The 18723-nt window shown below is 32.8% G+C and overlaps 1 protein-coding gene across 9 annotated transcripts in view; it reads right to left on the reverse strand.

Annotated features, from left to right (window-relative positions):
• NBEA (neurobeachin) overlaps window positions 1–18723 on the reverse strand; it is a 662067-nt gene that overhangs the window by 459086 nt on the left and 184258 nt on the right. For all 9 annotated transcript variants that reach the window (XM_087865187.1, XM_045796974.2, XM_045796975.2 and 6 more), the window contains exons 19-24: window positions 18614–18695; window positions 17625–17748; window positions 16594–16786; window positions 14062–15078; window positions 12102–12319; window positions 8537–8690 (exon numbers count right to left, since the gene is read on the reverse strand). In XM_087865187.1, coding sequence (XP_087721313.1) covers window positions 8537–8690; window positions 12102–12319; window positions 14062–15078; window positions 16594–16786; window positions 17625–17748; window positions 18614–18695 — 1788 coding nt within the window. The remainder of the gene's footprint in view (window positions 1–8536; window positions 8691–12101; window positions 12320–14061; window positions 15079–16593; window positions 16787–17624; window positions 17749–18613; window positions 18696–18723) is intronic.

The raw sequence follows: 18723 nt of genomic DNA on the forward strand, positions 1-18723 counted from the left end.
TAAAAAACTATGTTCCAAACTTAAGATCATTTCACCAAGATATTTAGGAATAATTACACATCTATATTTATATTACTTTGGTCTTATGGTATTAATAAAGATATAAAATCGATACTTTCCTAAAATCTTCACCCTTGTTTATTAAAGGATATGCTTTAATTTCTCTTTAGTGTAACTGCATGATGAGTAATAAAGATATATGGCCCTTCCAATCACCATCAAAATGAGATGACTGTCAAATGAGAACACTGGATAATTTCTTACCCATTTCAGAATAAACTAGGCCACTAGGTATCTCATACTTACAATAAAAATCTAGGGTAAAAATAATCAAGATCATTAATTCCTCTAAAGATAGTAATTTGTGACCTCTAAAACATGAGCAATAAGAAGAATCAGTGGCATTCTAGTTAGGTACAGCTATACTTTCACTAAAACATTACCTATGATAAAATAGAATTTCCTGCTTTCAAAGGGAATATTCCAAAGAAGTATTTCTGGAGATGTGTAACTTCGTATTTTATAAGCAATAGCAACATTTCTTATTTTAGTTTTCATTCTGCATTATATAACATTTCAATTATTTTGGTTCATTATAACCAGGCCTCATTTTCTCAGTGCCACAAGGGGCAGAGAAAAGACGTACTTTATAAATTAAAAAATACCACTGCTTAAATTTTCTGAAGATGGGCGCACTAGCCATATTGATTAACCTTACTTCTTCACCAAATGATAAATTCAACTACAAGGTAAGCATATATTATAGGTATCTACCCCTATTTAATGTTCCATTTTGATATTGTTTATGCCCATCATTCTACCTAAACATACTCCTGCTCACAAAACACTGATTGGAAAAATAACACTGATTGGAAAAAAAAAAAAAAACCCATCTCTTAAAACACTTCTTGAGCACAAGATGGGTAATAAAAATGATAGGTGACTACCGCAAGCGCTATATAACTAAACTCGATTCTAAATGGAGTATAAAATGTAACAACCTTTCTTCCTTCCATTTAACAGCAAAATAATGTTAAAACCATTTTCTCTAAAATGATCTTGAAAATAGACCAAAATTTGTTTTCAGTTGCTGATTTACATTATGCCAATTCAGTATCCGTGGTCTAAAGAAAAAATTCGTTACTTGGATTTCTTAAATAACAGATTCCTTATTTCATTGATAAACGGCATTATTTCATAGAATGAGTTAAAAATCTGTGACCACAACACAATAGTTTACATTAAAAAGCAAAAAAAAAAACAAAACTTTATGTAAGAACTCTTTTAAATCTCAGTTAACACAAGTGTCTTATAATGGAATGGAAGATCTGGCCATTGCTTAGGTCTATCAAATATTCTAAATAAATTTCCAAAAATATTAGAATTCTAGAATATTTATAGAGGCATTCTCAAAGAAATTCATCATTTTGAATTATTCAAATTATAAGATTTATTTATTAGTTATCACTTTATTAGTTACCATCTTATTTTCATGTCTTTTGTGGTCTACTAGGTCTAACCTTCAAAATACGCTTTCATTTTTAAATGACTGAATTACATACAGAACTTATTAACAGAATCATTAATCAGCCATGTAATTTGCCAAACTGTTATTTTTGACTAAACAAAATAAAATTTTAAAATAAAAAGCATTCTTAACACAAAAAAAACTAAAAAGGGAGTTCTTAATTAATTCCATATAAAAGTAATTTATAATTTTGATGAAACGTTATATAAAAATTATATCATACATTTAACAATAAAGATCACTCACATATGATTATTATTAAATCTTAAAATAATATATATCCCATCCAATTTCCTTTCTTTGGAACCAATTAACATCTGATTGTACATATGAATGAAATTTGTTTTCATTATACTGTAATAGTTTAGTCTAAAGGTTATTGTGGCTAATAAGATAATTCATCAATGCATTGAGAAAAAATCCTTTTAATGAATATTTTAAATATACCAAAGATATGTCTAATATTAAAGATGGTATGGAAACTCAAAATATAACCAAGTTGAAAATTTCATAAATAAGCAAAAATAAAACTTAAAACTGAAAACCTGAAAATTACTGAAGTAATACTAACCTTAGAACCCTGGACATGCATTAGACAAAACAGACAACAGATCAAAAAGTACAAGAAAAGGAAATTATTAAAATTAAATAAAAATACAATGTAAAATTGAAACACAAAATAACATATTTAAAAATTATATTTGGTTATTTTATTAGAAGCAAAGTTCTTAGAAGAGATATTCCTTTTATAAATTACATGATTAAGATTAAATATCAAATATTTAGACTAATGTTTATTTTTTTCATTAGAGAACTCTGCCCAAATAAATTATTTATATATAGTTCATATACTAGAAATTATGCATATTCTATTTTATAAAATAAATATATTTTCCTAGCAGATGCCTAAGGAAGCATTTTAATAAATAAACTAATATGATGTCTCTGTAAAAGCCCTAACTCAGTATTGGTTTAGGCAGAAATGACTTACGGAAATAAACTATTTATACCAACTTTCCAGAATTTTCATTAAGGAATCATGTTATAATTTGTTTTCTAAAATATTTGGAGCCGTTTCTATAGATCAAAATCCCCAGGAGTCAAAGAATAAAATACTGTAGTGATTATAACTTAAAAACCATTCTCCCTTTCTAGAAAAGAATTTATTGATACACTAATGAGGACTGCATGTGAACTAAGCTAATTACATAAATATTACACTAAATTTCAGAGTCTTAACTAAGAATTATATTCAATATATTCAAAAGTTTGGCTAGAATTAAGTTTCACACTAAAATTCATCAACTGTTCCTATTCTCTGATTTTTGACAACAAATATATGTGAGCATAAACTTCAAAAACACCATTTTCCTGGTACACTGTATAGGAGAATACACAAAAGCCTACTGAGAATACTACAGTTTGATCGGTATTATGAGACAAACAAAAGAAAAATTAGTAATTTTTCCAAATCTATTAACTCCACATTCTGATAATGGTAAGGAAATATAAACTAAATTTAAGACCTTATCATCATTTTTTTTGGATAGAAAATACTGCTCTTCTTTCATGATTATGAAACTATTAGGAAAGCCAGAAATATCAGTCACTATTATTTTTCTTAACAGACAAAATGAAACCATACATGACACTGAATAAATTCTAAACATTCAGTGTTCTGGATGGTTGACCAAAATGATCAACCTAAAATCACAAAGTGATTATGCAATTCGTAGTTGATCCATATCTTTGCTTCTCTTCATTTTTTTTTCTACAACTCCCCGCTTTCACTCATGACCAATTTTTACAATGTATAGAGAATAAAAGATTCAACTGACTAGCCATAGAAACACTAACTCTAAAAAATCAACAACAACAAAAATAACTCCTCTTTCCAAAACCAAAGATTGGTCAAACTGAATACTAAGTTTAAAATTTTTCCCTGGGCACTAAAGTTAAAGCCACTGGTCTAATTTATAGACCTGAAACTATTTTTGTAATTTATTTTCTATGCTACATAGGACTTTAAATAATCTAGGCAAAGCGAAAATTCCAAAAAGTCCTGCTTCTTCAATGAATATTAAGTTCCAGGTGTTCACTAATATTGTATACATATACTCTTTTTTCCTTAAAGTTTCCACTGGAATATTACTTACAAGTAACACTAATCTAAACAGTTCAACTTTTCTTACATGAAGATACTGCAACAGCAATTCACAAATGTTATCCTTAGTGGGAATTAATATACTCATATGAGATCCCAGAGCAGAAAACAGACCACCACTATGCCAATCCCACTGGGATAGCGACAAAAAGACTATGCCATGTAAATCACTTGCCATCAAAATAAATCACCCATTATAAATAAATTTGCCTCAAATATCCTATTTTAGAATTCTGAATTAGCAGATTATTTTATAAATGGGAAAATTACTCTATCATGACACAGTTCTGAATAAACAGTTCCAAAAGGAACTAAATGAAGGAAACATCAAGAGCCTTCTCCATGTAATGAGCTTTACACTTATTACTTATCCTAATTTTCACAAACTCCCTGTTAAATAAGCATAATTAACACCTTTTCATAAATGAAGAAATTAAGAGTGAGGTCCTATCTAGTAAGTCGTAAAACCCAGATTAAAACACAGCTTTATCTTATGCCAAAGTCCATATACTTTATATTGAATCTTAACTTCAAAAAGGTTGTATCTGAATCTCACCGATGATGGGAAACAAGTTTGTTTTTGATAAAAATGAGATTTCCATACTTACCAGAGATCTATACTTATATTGAGAAATGGGAAAGACATATTCCTGAGTTGAACTTTGTATCATGATTTTTTCCAATGGAGAACTATAAAGAAAACCTAGCATTACCCTGTTTTTGAAAAGGCTATCCTTCCTTAAGTGAACTGCTTATGAATACATGTGAAAAAAAAAAAAGTTGTACATTTGTTTGGGGGTCCATTTTTGTGTTTTTGTTCTGTTCCATTGAACTACGTCTCTCTAAGACACTACACAGTCTTGATTACTGTGTTTAATATACAATGATTCTTTCAAAACTGTTTTAACCATCCCATGTGAATTTTTTAAAAAATAGTTTTTATAACTACAAAAAATTTTGGTGGGATTTTGAGAAGAACTGCGATACATCTAAATATCAATTTGGGGACAAGTGTTACCTTTATTATGTTGAGTCTCCAACCCATAAACATGGTATAGTCTTCATTTATTTAGATCACCTTTGATTGCTTTTACCAGTCTTTTGTAGTTTTTGGAATAAAAATATCGTATATTTATTGTTATATTTACAACTAAGTATTTCATATTGAGTGATTACATATTGTACTGTATTTTTAATTTCTGTGTCCACATGTTCATTGCTAGTAGAAATAAATACAACTAATGTTGTTGTTCACCTTGGTAAAATAGAAAAAGAATACTTAGCATTCTACTTACCCTCACAAAATTAAATATAATATCAACATTAGACATGTCAAATGCTAAAAAAAATTAGTATGGCTGAATGTGAAAAGTTATATATCTTCTAATAGAATATAATGGCCACAACGCCCAATGAAATTGTTCTAAAAATTAAACTAAATATTCAGTAAGTCAAATTCAAGTTCTTGTTTAACAGGAAATAATGAGTTTATCTTAAGCTCTAATTATTGAATTTTCAATGGTCAGTAATAAATAAGAGCTTTCATACTAAAACATAATACTATGACATTTGTATTTTATGTGAGGAGTATGCTCTAAGTCAGTGGTCAGTAAATTATGACCCCTAAGTCAATTTGCCCAACTGCCTATTTTTATAAATAAAGTTTTATTGAGACAAACCTACACATTCCTTTATGTAACTGTCTATGGTTACTTTTGCACAATAATAACAGAGTTGAGTAGTTGAGACAGATACCATACAGCCCACAAAACTGAAAATATTTATCATCTGACACATACAGAAAATGTTTGCCAGTCACAACAATTATTATTCATATTTATTCATTAAATGCACGTGTGCATTTAATGAATAAATTTTTTAATAATATTTTTTTATTATATTATGTCACCATACAGTACATCCCTAGTTTTTGATGTAAAGTTCCATGATTCATTACTTGCGTTTAACACCCAGTGCACCATGCATTACATGCCCTCCTTAATAGCCATCACCAGCCTATCACATCCCCACCCCCCCCCCCCCGCCCATGCCTGAAGCCCGCAGTTTGTTTCCCAGAGTCCATAGTCTCTCATGGTTCATTCCCCGTTCTGTTTAACCCCCCTTTCGTCTTCTCTTTCTTCTCCTACCGATCTAATATTTTTAAAACTACACAAACCTAAACAAAATCATGAGATCACTCAAACATCAGTATCAAATGTTTCTCTCTTCAGGTATCTAGGATTGAAATTATAATGGCATCTACATGACAATGTTTCCTTTTGCTAATCTATATACTGTCAATGTTCCCTTTTTCACTTTTGGATTTTTACATGTTAAATCTAAGCCAAAAAGCTCTTTATATATTCAGTTCTAATTTTCTTCTTTATTTAATCTTCTCTTTCTCAATATTTCCCTCTACTACATTATAATTTTTAGCAGGAATATTACACAATCAAGTAAGAGAAAACAACACTCAGCAGTCAGCACCAATCATGGTTCTACTAGTGTAAAGTGGCACAAAAGGTTCTGGCTGTTTCTTTTAAAGAAGCAATTTATTCAAAGAACATAACCAGCTGTTGTATAACCAGGCATAGGTACAATCAGTTAATGAACCAAAATGACAGAAATATAGAGAAATAGACCATGAAAAAAAATTTCTACAACTGAATGAATTCCTAAGTCTGTTAAGAATATTCCAGGCAAGGGCGCCTGGGTGGCTCAGTCAGTTAAGTGTCTGCCTTCAGCTCAGGTCATGATCCCAGGGTTCTGGGATAGAGCCCCCCAGTGGGCTCCCTGCTCAGTGGGGAGTCTGCCTCTCCTCTCCCTCTGCTTGCCACGCCTACTGCTTGTGTTCTCTCTCTAATAAAAAAATAAAGTCTTAAAAAAAAAAAAAGAATATTCTAAGTAATAAGTAATTTCAAATTGCAAAATATAGTGGTCCAAACTGTAAAGGTAATAATTTTGGAAGTTAAACCTCAAAATTTCAGTATCTTTATTATATATTGAAATAGTATGTAAATCATAACATTTATGGACAATTTAGTAATTTCATACTTTCTCTATCTTGATGGAGATCTTTTAGCTTTAAAATTTGGAAGACTATTTAGTAATATGAATATTTCAAGCCTATACAAATTTTAATACCCACTACTAATTTTATATAGAAGTCATTTTCAGTTCTGCATAAAATTTTAAAACTATATTATAAAATGAATTTCAATATAATCTTTAAAAATTTATGGATGGCAAATGATTATTTAGAAAACATTACAAAATTTTATATGATGAAGAAAGATGTCAGGAGAAAATATTGATTTTTTTCAGTTTTTAATGTATAGAAGGGAAAAGTCCCTCCCTGTTTCAATATTAGAACGCATTTTGAAAATCATACACAACTCCTGATTTACCTAAATTTGGTGTAAATCACCAGGAGAAATCTGAGATTGAAGAGAAGGGATGGTAGGTACAATAATCTCACAAAGTATCTACATTCTTCATATGCCATCAACTATTTTTCTTCTTGACTCCACTTCCTTGCTTAGCTGCGAATTTCATTAAGGCCCTAATAATGATGATCTGTTTGCTGCTCTTCCTCTTGAACTAGCATGTTTGCCTTTGTCAACTTCTTGAATCAACTCATGGATGAAATCAAAATGTATGTGTCTGTGAGGGGGGAAAGATGTTGGGCATACAATCTTTTGCTGCTAATATTTAAGTTTCAGTGATACTTGGGGGTGATAGCACTGAAAAAACTATAGCGAGAAAGGAATCATGTAAGAAAAGCTGGTTAATAATGAAATAAAGGCAGAGATTAATTTGGAAACACTGCTGCACCAAGTAAGACATGTTAACAGAAGAGCAGGTTTCTCTGTGGAGAGAGCATACTTTTTGGGCTCATGGTTTAGTTTCTAATATGGTGGCAGGAACACAGTCAATATGAGAAGTAGAGTTCTACATTCTTTCCTATCTGAGCAAGCAACTATGGAGTCTTTTCTTTTAATATAAATCAGAGGTTTTTTTAAACTACAACTAAAATACAAAGTTAACATTGACCTGTTACATTTTAAACCTACATAATTAACATTAAATGCCTTTTAAACTTATTAATATATTTCAATGTTTTATCTAGAAAGGCAGCTATATTTTTTAAAATAAATGTTGAAGTAGATTAAGGCAGATGCAAATGCTATTATAGTCCATATGTCTATAAAAAGTTTTTTGAATTTTTTAAGGATTATGAAATTGTTCAGACAGCATAAAAATGGTATGTTATTTTTATTTTTCCTACCTGAGGTGCCTAAGTTTTAAATAAGAATTCATTAATTTGGTTCCCTTTCAGAAGCAAATTGCTGGCTTCAAGATTAAATCTCAGAGAACAGGAATGTAAAAGTCCCATATATAGTTGAAAATAATTAAGTTTAGAAATAATATTTTAAGAAATTCACATGAGGCTTTGCACATCTAATGATTTTTTTCTAAATTTAGATTTATGACTCTACCTACTTACACAATAACCATGTGCTTGTATTTAGAATTTCAAGAGTAACAGAATAAAAATTTTAAGTTTACCATACTATATATTTGAAGAAATAGGCAATATGTAGAAAATAAAGTTAAGTCATTTATAGTTTTGGCTCTTCCTCAAAAGTATTCATTATATCACCAGAAAAGTATTTTCATAAACACACATAGCTGAAACCCAACACTGACAAAAAAAAAAAACGGGGAGAAGCTGCCTTAGGTGAACATGTCTCCTTAAAATCTGTTTACAGCAGAGAATACTGCTGACAGCCTCTAGTCAGGTAATTACAAAACACACCACTAGATGGAAGCAAAGTACTTACAGTTGGTGATGTAGCGGCAGAGAGCAAAGGTAAAATTCCTCCACAAGCAATAATGATGTTGTCTACCATTTGGGAAATGAGGTGAATTGTGTTATGTACAAAAATAATATTTTCATTGCTATTGACAAAATCCATTACAGACTTTGTGGAATGGCTAAAAGAGCAGAAAAACAAAACACAAATGAACATTTTCTTACCTTAAGAAGCTAACTTCGTAACATTTATAAAGTAAAAAATATTGAAGAGCTAAGCAATTTTAAAATGGAATTATTAGAAAAGAAAACAATTTACAACTGAGAAATCGTATTACCAAAAACTTAAAATTCATCCCTACAGGGTTTCTTTGTATCCAAATATATTAACTCATTACTGGGTTTCTACTTTAAAAATACAGCGCATTAACTAGATTCAAAGACAAATTGTTAGGTCAATGAATTTAGTTAAAGTTTACTTTCACAAAAGCTGGTTATTTTGTGTTGAAATCAGTTTTTCTTATTTACCATCTTCAGGTAATCTGGAACAACTGGATAGTTAACTCCAAATTTACCTTTCAGTCAGTTTCTATTCATCACCAGATTGCAGCTCCACTTGTGACCAGCCATACTGAAAATGTGTACTGCTAGTCACAGAAGTGACATGATAGGGAAATATAAATAAATTAGTAAAAATTCAAGGACTTATTGAATAAAAAGAGGAAAGAGATCTTAAAGGTCAGCAGTGCAGCTTTTCCATACAAAACATGCAACTTAGATACCCAAAATACACTGCTTTAGTTGATGTCTGTCAAGTATATGAACTGTCTTCTAATGGGAAAAAAAGAGATTATTCCATGATCAATTGCTCTTTTTCGTTCAATTTTAATTTCTCAAATTTGGTCTGTTTTTCAATTTTGAAGTTTCACTTTTTCTCCAACATCCCACAAACTGCTGTAGACATGAAATGGTGTCCAAATGTCAAAGAGCTCGTCAAGGAAAGCTGCCAGTTGGTTTCCGTACTGATCCAGGTGCAATTTTATGAAAAACTGAAACAAAAACTCATCATCCTAATTTTATAGGAATTCAACGGTATCTGGTATGCAGTGGCTACTCCAATGTTGGAAACAGGGCAAAGTGCTATAGGACTTAAACACTGTGACAGATCCAGTCAAGAAGACAGTGAAACCAACTAAGTCGTCATTCACTCCAAGGACTCAGCATTAGTTCACGAAGAAGAGTGTGGCCACTTTCTTTTTTCTGTGTGTGAAATTAAGTAACATTCATGATATTTACAATAAGAAAAGGACTTTCCATTGCTCATGATGTATCTTACTGATAGCAAAAAGAATTAGTCATGCTTCTTTTCATATCACATGACGGTAGTAAGACAAGAGAACATGCTTGTCTAACACTGTTTCGTTAAAGATAAATTCTCTGAAGACAAAGCATCAGCAAACTGAATGGAAGGTTAGATATTGGTTCATCTTCTCTAGTGCAGCTGATATTCAATCTTCAGCATGATCAATTTTAAGTCAATGATTCTCACTCTTTACAATTGTAAACTATCATCTATGACATCTTAGATGTCAAGATGTTTGCACAATCCTAAAAGTAAGTGCTCTCTTTTAAAAAATTGAATTAGGAGGGGTGCCTGGGTGGCACAGCAGTTAAAGCGTCTGCCTTCGGCTCAGGGCGTGATCCTGGCGTTATGGGATCGAGCCCCACATCAGGCTCCTCTGCTGTGAGCCTGCTTCTTCCTCTCCCACTCCCCCTGCTTGTGTTCCTTCTCTCACTGGCTGTCTCTATCTCTGTTGAATAAATAAATAAATAAATCTTTAAAAAAAATTGAATTAGGAGCACCTGGGTGACTCAGTCAGGTAAGCATATGCCTTCACTCAGCTCAGGCTATGATCTCAGGGTCTTGGGATGGAGCCCTGCGTCAGGCTCCCCACTCAGCGGAGCTTGCGCATGTGCTCTCTCTCTCTTAAATAAAAATAAAATCTTTAAAAAAATTAAATTAAGTAAAATTCTGTTTGGGGAATTTTATGAGAGCTCATGAAAGAGAGAGAACAGAGACACATGGTATCTGTGTATATGTTATGTTTCCATCCTAAGTTAAAGGAAGGAAAGTTGAGTATCTCTCATTTGGGGACTACTAATATTGTAATTGATAAGTTACACTATATATCTGCATTGATAGCCATGTTAACAGTAATGTATTTCATTGTATTCCAGTTTCCTTATTTAGTATCCCCAGGTAATTTAGTGTATAACAACACTAGTAATGGAAAGACCATTGTTTCTATCACATGTAATAGACTAAGGACAAACTGATCAAATAAAATTAGAAGTAAAAACTTCCTATGGCAGACATTGACGGCTTTCCATAAAAGTTATTCCTTCTTCCCTGCGAACACAATCTAGATTTTTTTTCTGCTGTTGAGCTAGATCAGGCATAGGAAAGGTTGGCTTTATTCCGGCTATTAGGTTATTAACCAGTATTGTTACATATAGGTCAGTCATTATAATCCTATTCCCCTTTGCTGGTGATTGACTGCTGGCACATGAGAGGTAAGGGGGAGATTTTTTGAGGGGGTTCTTTTAGAAAAGAAGAAAGGGGGAGGAGAGTAAGCAGTGGGAAAGGGGAAAAAATAGAGGATGAGGAGTAGAAACAGAGGAGAAGGAGAAGAAAAAAGAGGAAAGAGAGGAGGAGGAGGGAGAGGGAAAAAAGGAAGAGAAGGAATGAAGAAAGGGATGAAGGAGGAAGAAGAGCCCTTGCCTTCTACTTTGGGCAAGTTTCCTATGTGGAACTGGTGCTGGGAGCTGAATCAGCCACCTTGAATCTCAGGAGGAAAATTAAGAGAAGCAAAGAAGCCTCCTTCAGTCCAGAGAAGACCATGCCACTGACCGTTTAAGTCAATGACCGTGGGGAACTCCGTTACAGCCATCAACTTCCTAATTTAGGTGCGTGTACATATAAATGACGTACTCTCTTAACTGCTTAATTTGTTGCATATTTGCTATTAGAAAATTAACTGAAAGTGAGGCAAGGTAATGATTTAATTTATGCAGACTTTGTTTTCCTTAAGTGATTATTTAATTTGTGTAGACTGTTTTCTTTAAGTGATTATATGTGAACTGATACTAACTACTTTAAGGGTAAAGGCTCTAAAAATAGATGCCATAAGGTGATTTTAAATTTTATTTTAACACTATATGTTACAATTTTATTACCAAGAATATATTTAGTATATGGTATTACTTTTAACAGAAAAAGAATAAAAAGGTGGGAACAGCTTTGAACCAAAACTGAACCTTTTTATTGTTGTTGTTTAATCTCTTTAATATAGATTTCAAAATTTTGCTTATAAATTATTGGGTACCTTTTAAATTAAGCCCTAGGCCTTATAACCTTTGTGAAAATATTCATGTTTCTATATAAAATTTCAATGTTGGATTATTTTTAATAAGTTCAATTTGTGAGATTATACAATAATATAATCCCCTTATGGATCAACTGATGTCACTAGTTTAAAATATTCGTTTTCTTAAGTGAAAGTTGCCTTATTTAAGAAAAGAAATATTTGTACCTCCTCCAAACATGTACATCTGTTTCTAATGCAAACAGTAAATCGGTGAGAAGTCGCTGGTGCATTGGAGACCATTTAAATTCAGGAATACGGAACATTGTTGTGCGTGGGCCGGGGCTGAACTGGCGCCGCTGTTCCTCAGTCATCGGCATTCCCCGAAATCCTAAGTCAACGCGGAGATCTCTGTCTTGCTGTGCAACAGACCGACCCTGAACAGCCTAGAGAAAGAAAAGGTGAACTTTTATAGACTGCAAAAGAAATAGCTCATTTCAACAAGAAAACAGCAAGTAGAGTCAAGTGAGTGAGTGACTAGGGCTTCTGCACGTGACTTTGGTAGGTTAATATATTTTACATGTACTCTCCACCTGGCGATTCCCTGGACAGAAACCTTTTTGAGCTGAAGAGGCTACTGTTATTACCTTTATTTTGCTGGTTCAAAAACTAGGCAAGGTAATCAAATACCTCAGGTCTAACACCAAACTTCACATTAAAAACCAAGTCCTCTTGACTCCTGTTTATGGAGTCTTCATTAGACCACATGTCTTCCTTAGGAGAGTGAACATTAAATTCAAATCCTGGATATACGTCATCAACTAACTATAACTGGAAACACAAGATTAAAAAATATTACTTGAACAGATTCAAGTTAACTCAGAAGTCTAATTCACTCACAATACTTCAATTTAGAAAAACAGTACATTTATTTGATAAGTTCGAAAATGAGAACATGCCTACAAACTCAAAGTGAAAACCAGGCAAACCCAGTGATTATCAATGTTCAATAAACAATGCACCATGCTTTCCTTTCTTTTAAGTCTTTACCTAATTCAGTATCTCCACTCCCTTCCAGTAATCACTGTGGTACAACTGCCACAAAAAATAGAAACTGGCAATTAATAGAGAAAAAATAAACATACCTTTCCCACGCACAGAAGATATTTTTTGTTTGTGTCTTTATTTTCCAAACACAGAATATATTATTAGTATTGTTATTAGAGTACAAAGACACCAGGAAGGTATGGTTTACTCTTTATTATTCTAACGGAAACATGCTAATTTTATCTTTGAGGACATTAAAAGTTAGTGGAAAACCCAGAAAAAAAACGAAAAACAAATCATTAAGGGCAAAAGTATTTTTTAACTCTTAACCATAAGGTAATTTAGCCTAGAAAATAAGGAAGTAGTCTTAAAACTCAAAGGTCCACAGTTAAAATTCCTATCAGAAAACATCATCTATTTTTAGCTTTATTCTGGTGAGCCCAGAACTGCAGCACTAACGTGTCCTCACTGCCAGGCCTAAGGGTCTTTAATTTTCTCATAACAGATTCCTATCCATGTGGTTGTAAAGAAAATGCTCACTGCTAACAATTGCAAATTTTCTCAGCCATATTACCTACCTCACGGGGTGGTTGTGAGGATTAAATCTGAAAACATATAGCACAGTGCCTGGAACATAGTAGGCACTTGATAAAAAACAGTTCCCTTTTCCCTTCCCCTTCATTTATCAGTTCAATCTGGGCTCCAAGTCCTCTTTTCTATAATCCACAGAACAAGGTTGGGCCTGAAGCTTAAAAGGTTAAAATTAATCAAGTATTCAGAATGAAGATCGTGCGTACAAAATGTGTAAATTTAGTCACAGAGTCACAAGCTATTAGAATGGGTAGAGCCCTTAAAAGTCATATTTTAATCAAGTACAACCTCCTGTAGTGTATAAGGAAATTCAGGCCCAGAGAGGTTCAACAAAGTTACACAGACAAAACGTGGCAGAGCTGGAAATACAATTCAGGTATCTTAAAAGTCTCTTATGTATATACCACCACACTATTTGATTCCATAAATTACTATAATACCACAATTAAGTATAAACATGGTGTAGCTGGTAAGAAATGACTCATTGCTGTAGTGCTAACAACTCGTTATCTGTTTGATGCATTTTTAGAACTCATGTAGGATAACTCACTTGAGTTGTAGCAGTGGTCTGGATTTTTCGAATTTCCTTTCCTGATTCTTTGCCATCGTCAGATCTCTCAGTGTCTGAAATTATACTTCCTGCATCAATATTTGGTACAATTTTGCTACCAGATGACTCAGTTTCCAGAGTTGTAGCCGTCATTTCAGCATACTCTAACCCTTTAGAGGATGACGCTAAGTCTCTTTCAGAAATACTGCTCATTCCATCTGCAGTTGTATGGATTTTGAACTCTTTTTCTTCTATTATACTTGATGTACAACTCAAGTCTACACTACCAGTCATGTGAGCAAGCAATCCAAGATCATCACTAACACCAAGATGTACTTGTGTGTCCTGGATATTTGGAATAATGTGATTGCTAGAAAGTTCAGGAAGAAGTTTCTCCTCCTGTTTGGGTATTTTATCAAAGAGAAATGACGTACTACTATTAGGAAGTTCATCTTTCTCATCCGCTAATGTTATCAATGGACCATTATCCTTTTCTTCATTTTTTTTAATGATACCAACACTTCCATGTACATTGTTCTGGAGTTTCTCAACAGCAGCACTATATACATTATCCAACAAAGATTCCACCTCCACAAGGGCACCGTTCTCTCCACCTACTAAAGTTTCCGGTGATAAATCCATATCATCAAGCTTCACTTCTGTTGCTTCTACTTTCTCTGCTTTTATGTCAACTAAAAGATCATGCACTTCCACATGTACACCGCTTCCCGGTCTATCTGAATTTCCAAGAATATCATCTGACACTTTTGTTGACATGAGCAAGTCTCTAGTATCTGTGCTGACAGGGTAATCTGTCTCACTTTCTGGACTCTGGCTTTGTGAAAGATCTTCTATCTCTCGAATTTCCATTCCACCTTTTGCTCCTGTAGTCTGTGATGAAAGACCAGAGATGGTGCTCACATTCCCTTTTTTTCCCTTTTTAATGTTTTCCTCCTCTTGTCTCTGATATTCTTCATACATTTTGGCTAGGTATTCCTTATGTGCTTCATAAGTGACCTTAGGAGTAAGTAAAGAAAACATTATGGCATTTTATACACACACCGAAAAGGAAAAAAAAATACAAATAAAGTTATGGTAATAGCAAAAATGGTGTCAAATATTTTAAGATTTCAAATGTAGAACATATTAATCTAAGTTCCATTAAGTAATTGGAAATAATCATCAAAAATAGATATGATTTATTATATGACTTGTAAACTAGCAATAATAAAGTTTTAAGTATAGTGATCTTTTCTTTTAGATTAAGTATTTCATTGTTACTCTAAACTAATACGCCAGTTGAACTCCTACATATTTGAGTTCAGCTAAAACAGAAAATTGGCTAATAATATCTTGGAATGAAGGATCTAGCTCCTAGACAGGCTCCCTGCTCAGAAGGGAGTCTGCTTTTCCCTCTCCCTCTGCCCCCCGCCTGCTCATGCTCTCTCTCTCCCTCACTCTCTCTCAAATAAATTTTAAAAAATAAAATAATAAAATTGAAAATAATAAAGTTCAAAATCTTTCCTTATAGGCACATATTATATTGACTTAAATGATAACAGGACTTTAGATTGAGAGGGATCTTCCTTTGGAGATTATCTTGATACAAAAACCCCTTTACTTTACAGAAGAGGAAATCAAGTCCCAGAAGTGGGGGCTGACAAACTATGGCCCATGAACCAAATATGCTTATCACCTGTTTCAGTAAGTAAAGTTTTATGAGAACACAGCCATATTCACTTTTTTACATACTGCCTATGGCTATTTTCACACTATATGGCACAGTTAAATAGTTGTTTCAGAGGCTGTACAGCTCCCTAAAACTAAGATATTTACTCTCTGTACATTAAAAAAAAACATTTTTTCTAATCCCTATACAAAAGGACTAAATGAATTTCCTGAAGTCACAAAACTGAATTGTGGCATCGACTGGAGTAAAAGCCAAACTCCTGAGCCCCCGTGCTTTTTCTATGACACCACATAATTAGAAATCTTACAGAATCTAATGTGCATATAGCTGTTAATTTTAACCTACTACTCTCTCTTACCAAGATCAGATAACACTTAAAATTTAGATATACAGATTCTTAGAATTAAAAAGAAAATGCAACTAAAAATGCCATTAAACTTAAACATTTAATTATGATTCACTTGGAATAAAGGCAATTTCTGACTACTTTTTAAAACTCTTAAAACGTATATTTTAGAGTGTATTTCATGAAATACTCTTTTAAAAACCAGTAGGTATGTTATAGGTAAAAGAGCTAGTGACACAGACTCAAGCTATAAAAAATATGTGGGATCTAAAATTCCTAAAATCATAAACCTGGGGTTTCAATTAAATGATCTATAAAAGATTTCATGCTCTAACAGTTTATGAACAGAGAGAAAATAAAACCAAAAACAAGAAAGAGAAAGGTGAGATAAAGGAATGGGCCATAATGCAAAATGCCCACAAGGTGGCAGCAGATGAGTGTTTACAGCCATTCAATCCAGGTGAAACACAGATGACAAAATCCTAAATCTCGTTACCTTGGAATGGGCTATTGAGAGCGTATCCACCCAGACTCTCCATCCACCCCATTCATATTTTATTGCATGATACAATAGAATCCGGAAGATATTGTAGACCATCTCAGTAATCTTCTGTTCCTCAGAATTTTTAGGATTGATATAGCCAAGAGAAAACATCCAATCCTGCCACACTGAACACTGCAATAAGCATCTAGTGGGAAAAAAACTCATTAAAAATACCTAGTTTATGTTAGAATTTACTACTTTGAAATTTAGATAATGAGTGAAAATATGATCTGACCTAGATAAAGCAAGGTGCACACTCATTCTGCACATTCTATATTCCATACCTGGAATGATTTCCTCCCATTTTTCTACCTGGAAAAATCCAAATTATCATTTCAAATTTTTTTCCTAACTCTCCCAGTCAGATTTAACTACTGTTTCTTTACTCCTTCATCACATGTACCACTCAATGCACTTAATTCTTTGCATATTAATCACTGTTTTATTGTTCTCTTCCCCACTAAACTGTACCAAGGCTATATACTAAGACGACCTGTGCAGCACAGTGCTTTATATACCAGAAACTCAATAAATACTTGTGAAATTAAAGACTCAGGAAGCAACCATAGCCTTAGATTGTACCCCATGTCTTAGGTAACCAGCTCAAAAATGCATGACAACAATCAGTTAAAACTGATTGACAAAAACTGAGAGAAGCATAGACGGACATGAGCAAATCCAACATGATTACAATAGATGGGCATCACCAAAAGGAATGGTGAATTTTAAATAAGGGTTTGTGAATATGTATATTCACAGATACAATTAAAATATAATACCCACATAATCAAATTAAAACATAAAAATAAATACAAATATAACAAATATAGATTATATGAAAGAAACATAAAATGCCTTTTCTGATAATTACAAATATTTAGCAATATGGGAAAGATCTGGAAAAATGTTTTGAAAGAGACTGAAGATAAAGGAGAGAAAATAATTATGGAATAAAGTTTTGTTTTGGTACTGAAACTGCTTACCTTCTATTTTCACGGCTGTTACTGAAAAGTTTTATCATGTCAGATAAAAATAAACGACGAACTTCCATCAGTTCTCCACTTGGTGTAGAATTTTTTAACAGAGTTGCCACCACCTTAAGAATCACTGTAAATGAACAAAAAAAAAGAGGTCAAGATTTATAACTGCATCATATCTTCCACTCAGAAAGTTTTACTCATTTTCAACCCTGCCTTATGGTAGGTGAGTTATAAGTATCATGAACAATGGTAATCACCATAATGATTAAGGCGGTTATGAAGAGTTTTGATTTAGTTTTCCATGTTACCATGTTACTACTACATTACAATAAAAAACTGCTGTTCAGCTAGTATCAAAAAATAAGAAATAACACGTGTTGGTGAGGATGTGGAGAAAAGGGAACTCTCATGCACTGTTGGTGAGAATGTAACTTGGTGTAGCCACTGTGGAAAACAGTATGAAGGGTCCTCAAAAAATTAAAAATAGAATTATCATCATGATCCAATAATTCCACTACCGGGTACTGACTCAAAGAAAATGAAAACACTAATTCTAAAAGATACATGCACCTCTATGTTCACTGCAACATTATTTATAATAGCCAGGATATGGAACCAACCCAAGTGTCCATTGGCAGATAAAGAAGATGTGGTGTATATATACAATAGAATATTACTCAGTCATAAAAAAGAATAAGATCTTGCCTTTTGCAACAACATGGATGGACCTAGAGGGTACTATGCTAAGTGAAAAAAGTCAAATAGCATATGATTGCACTTATATGTGGAATCTAAAAAACAAAACAAACAGAAATGGACTCATAAATACAGAGAACAAACTGGTGGTTGTCAGATGAGAGGGGAGTAGGGAGATGGGCAAATAAGATAGGTGAAGGGAATTAAGAGCTGCATACTTCCAGTTACAAAATAAATAAGTCACAGGGATAAAAAGTACATCATAGGGAATATAAAAAAAATTGCTGTTTGCTCACTTGGATTCTGAATTTTCACTGTAGAATCTGGCTCTGGATGTGGTTTGTGTACAACTTGAGTACACACTTGCTCTGTCAAGATCTGAAAGATGAAGAATTTGAATTTCATT

This window comes from Ursus americanus, chromosome 10 (assembly GCF_024610735.1).
Source record: "Ursus americanus isolate L20-20 chromosome 10, mUrsAme1.1.p, whole genome shotgun sequence".
NCBI classification, from domain to species: domain Eukaryota; kingdom Metazoa; phylum Chordata; class Mammalia; order Carnivora; family Ursidae; genus Ursus; species Ursus americanus.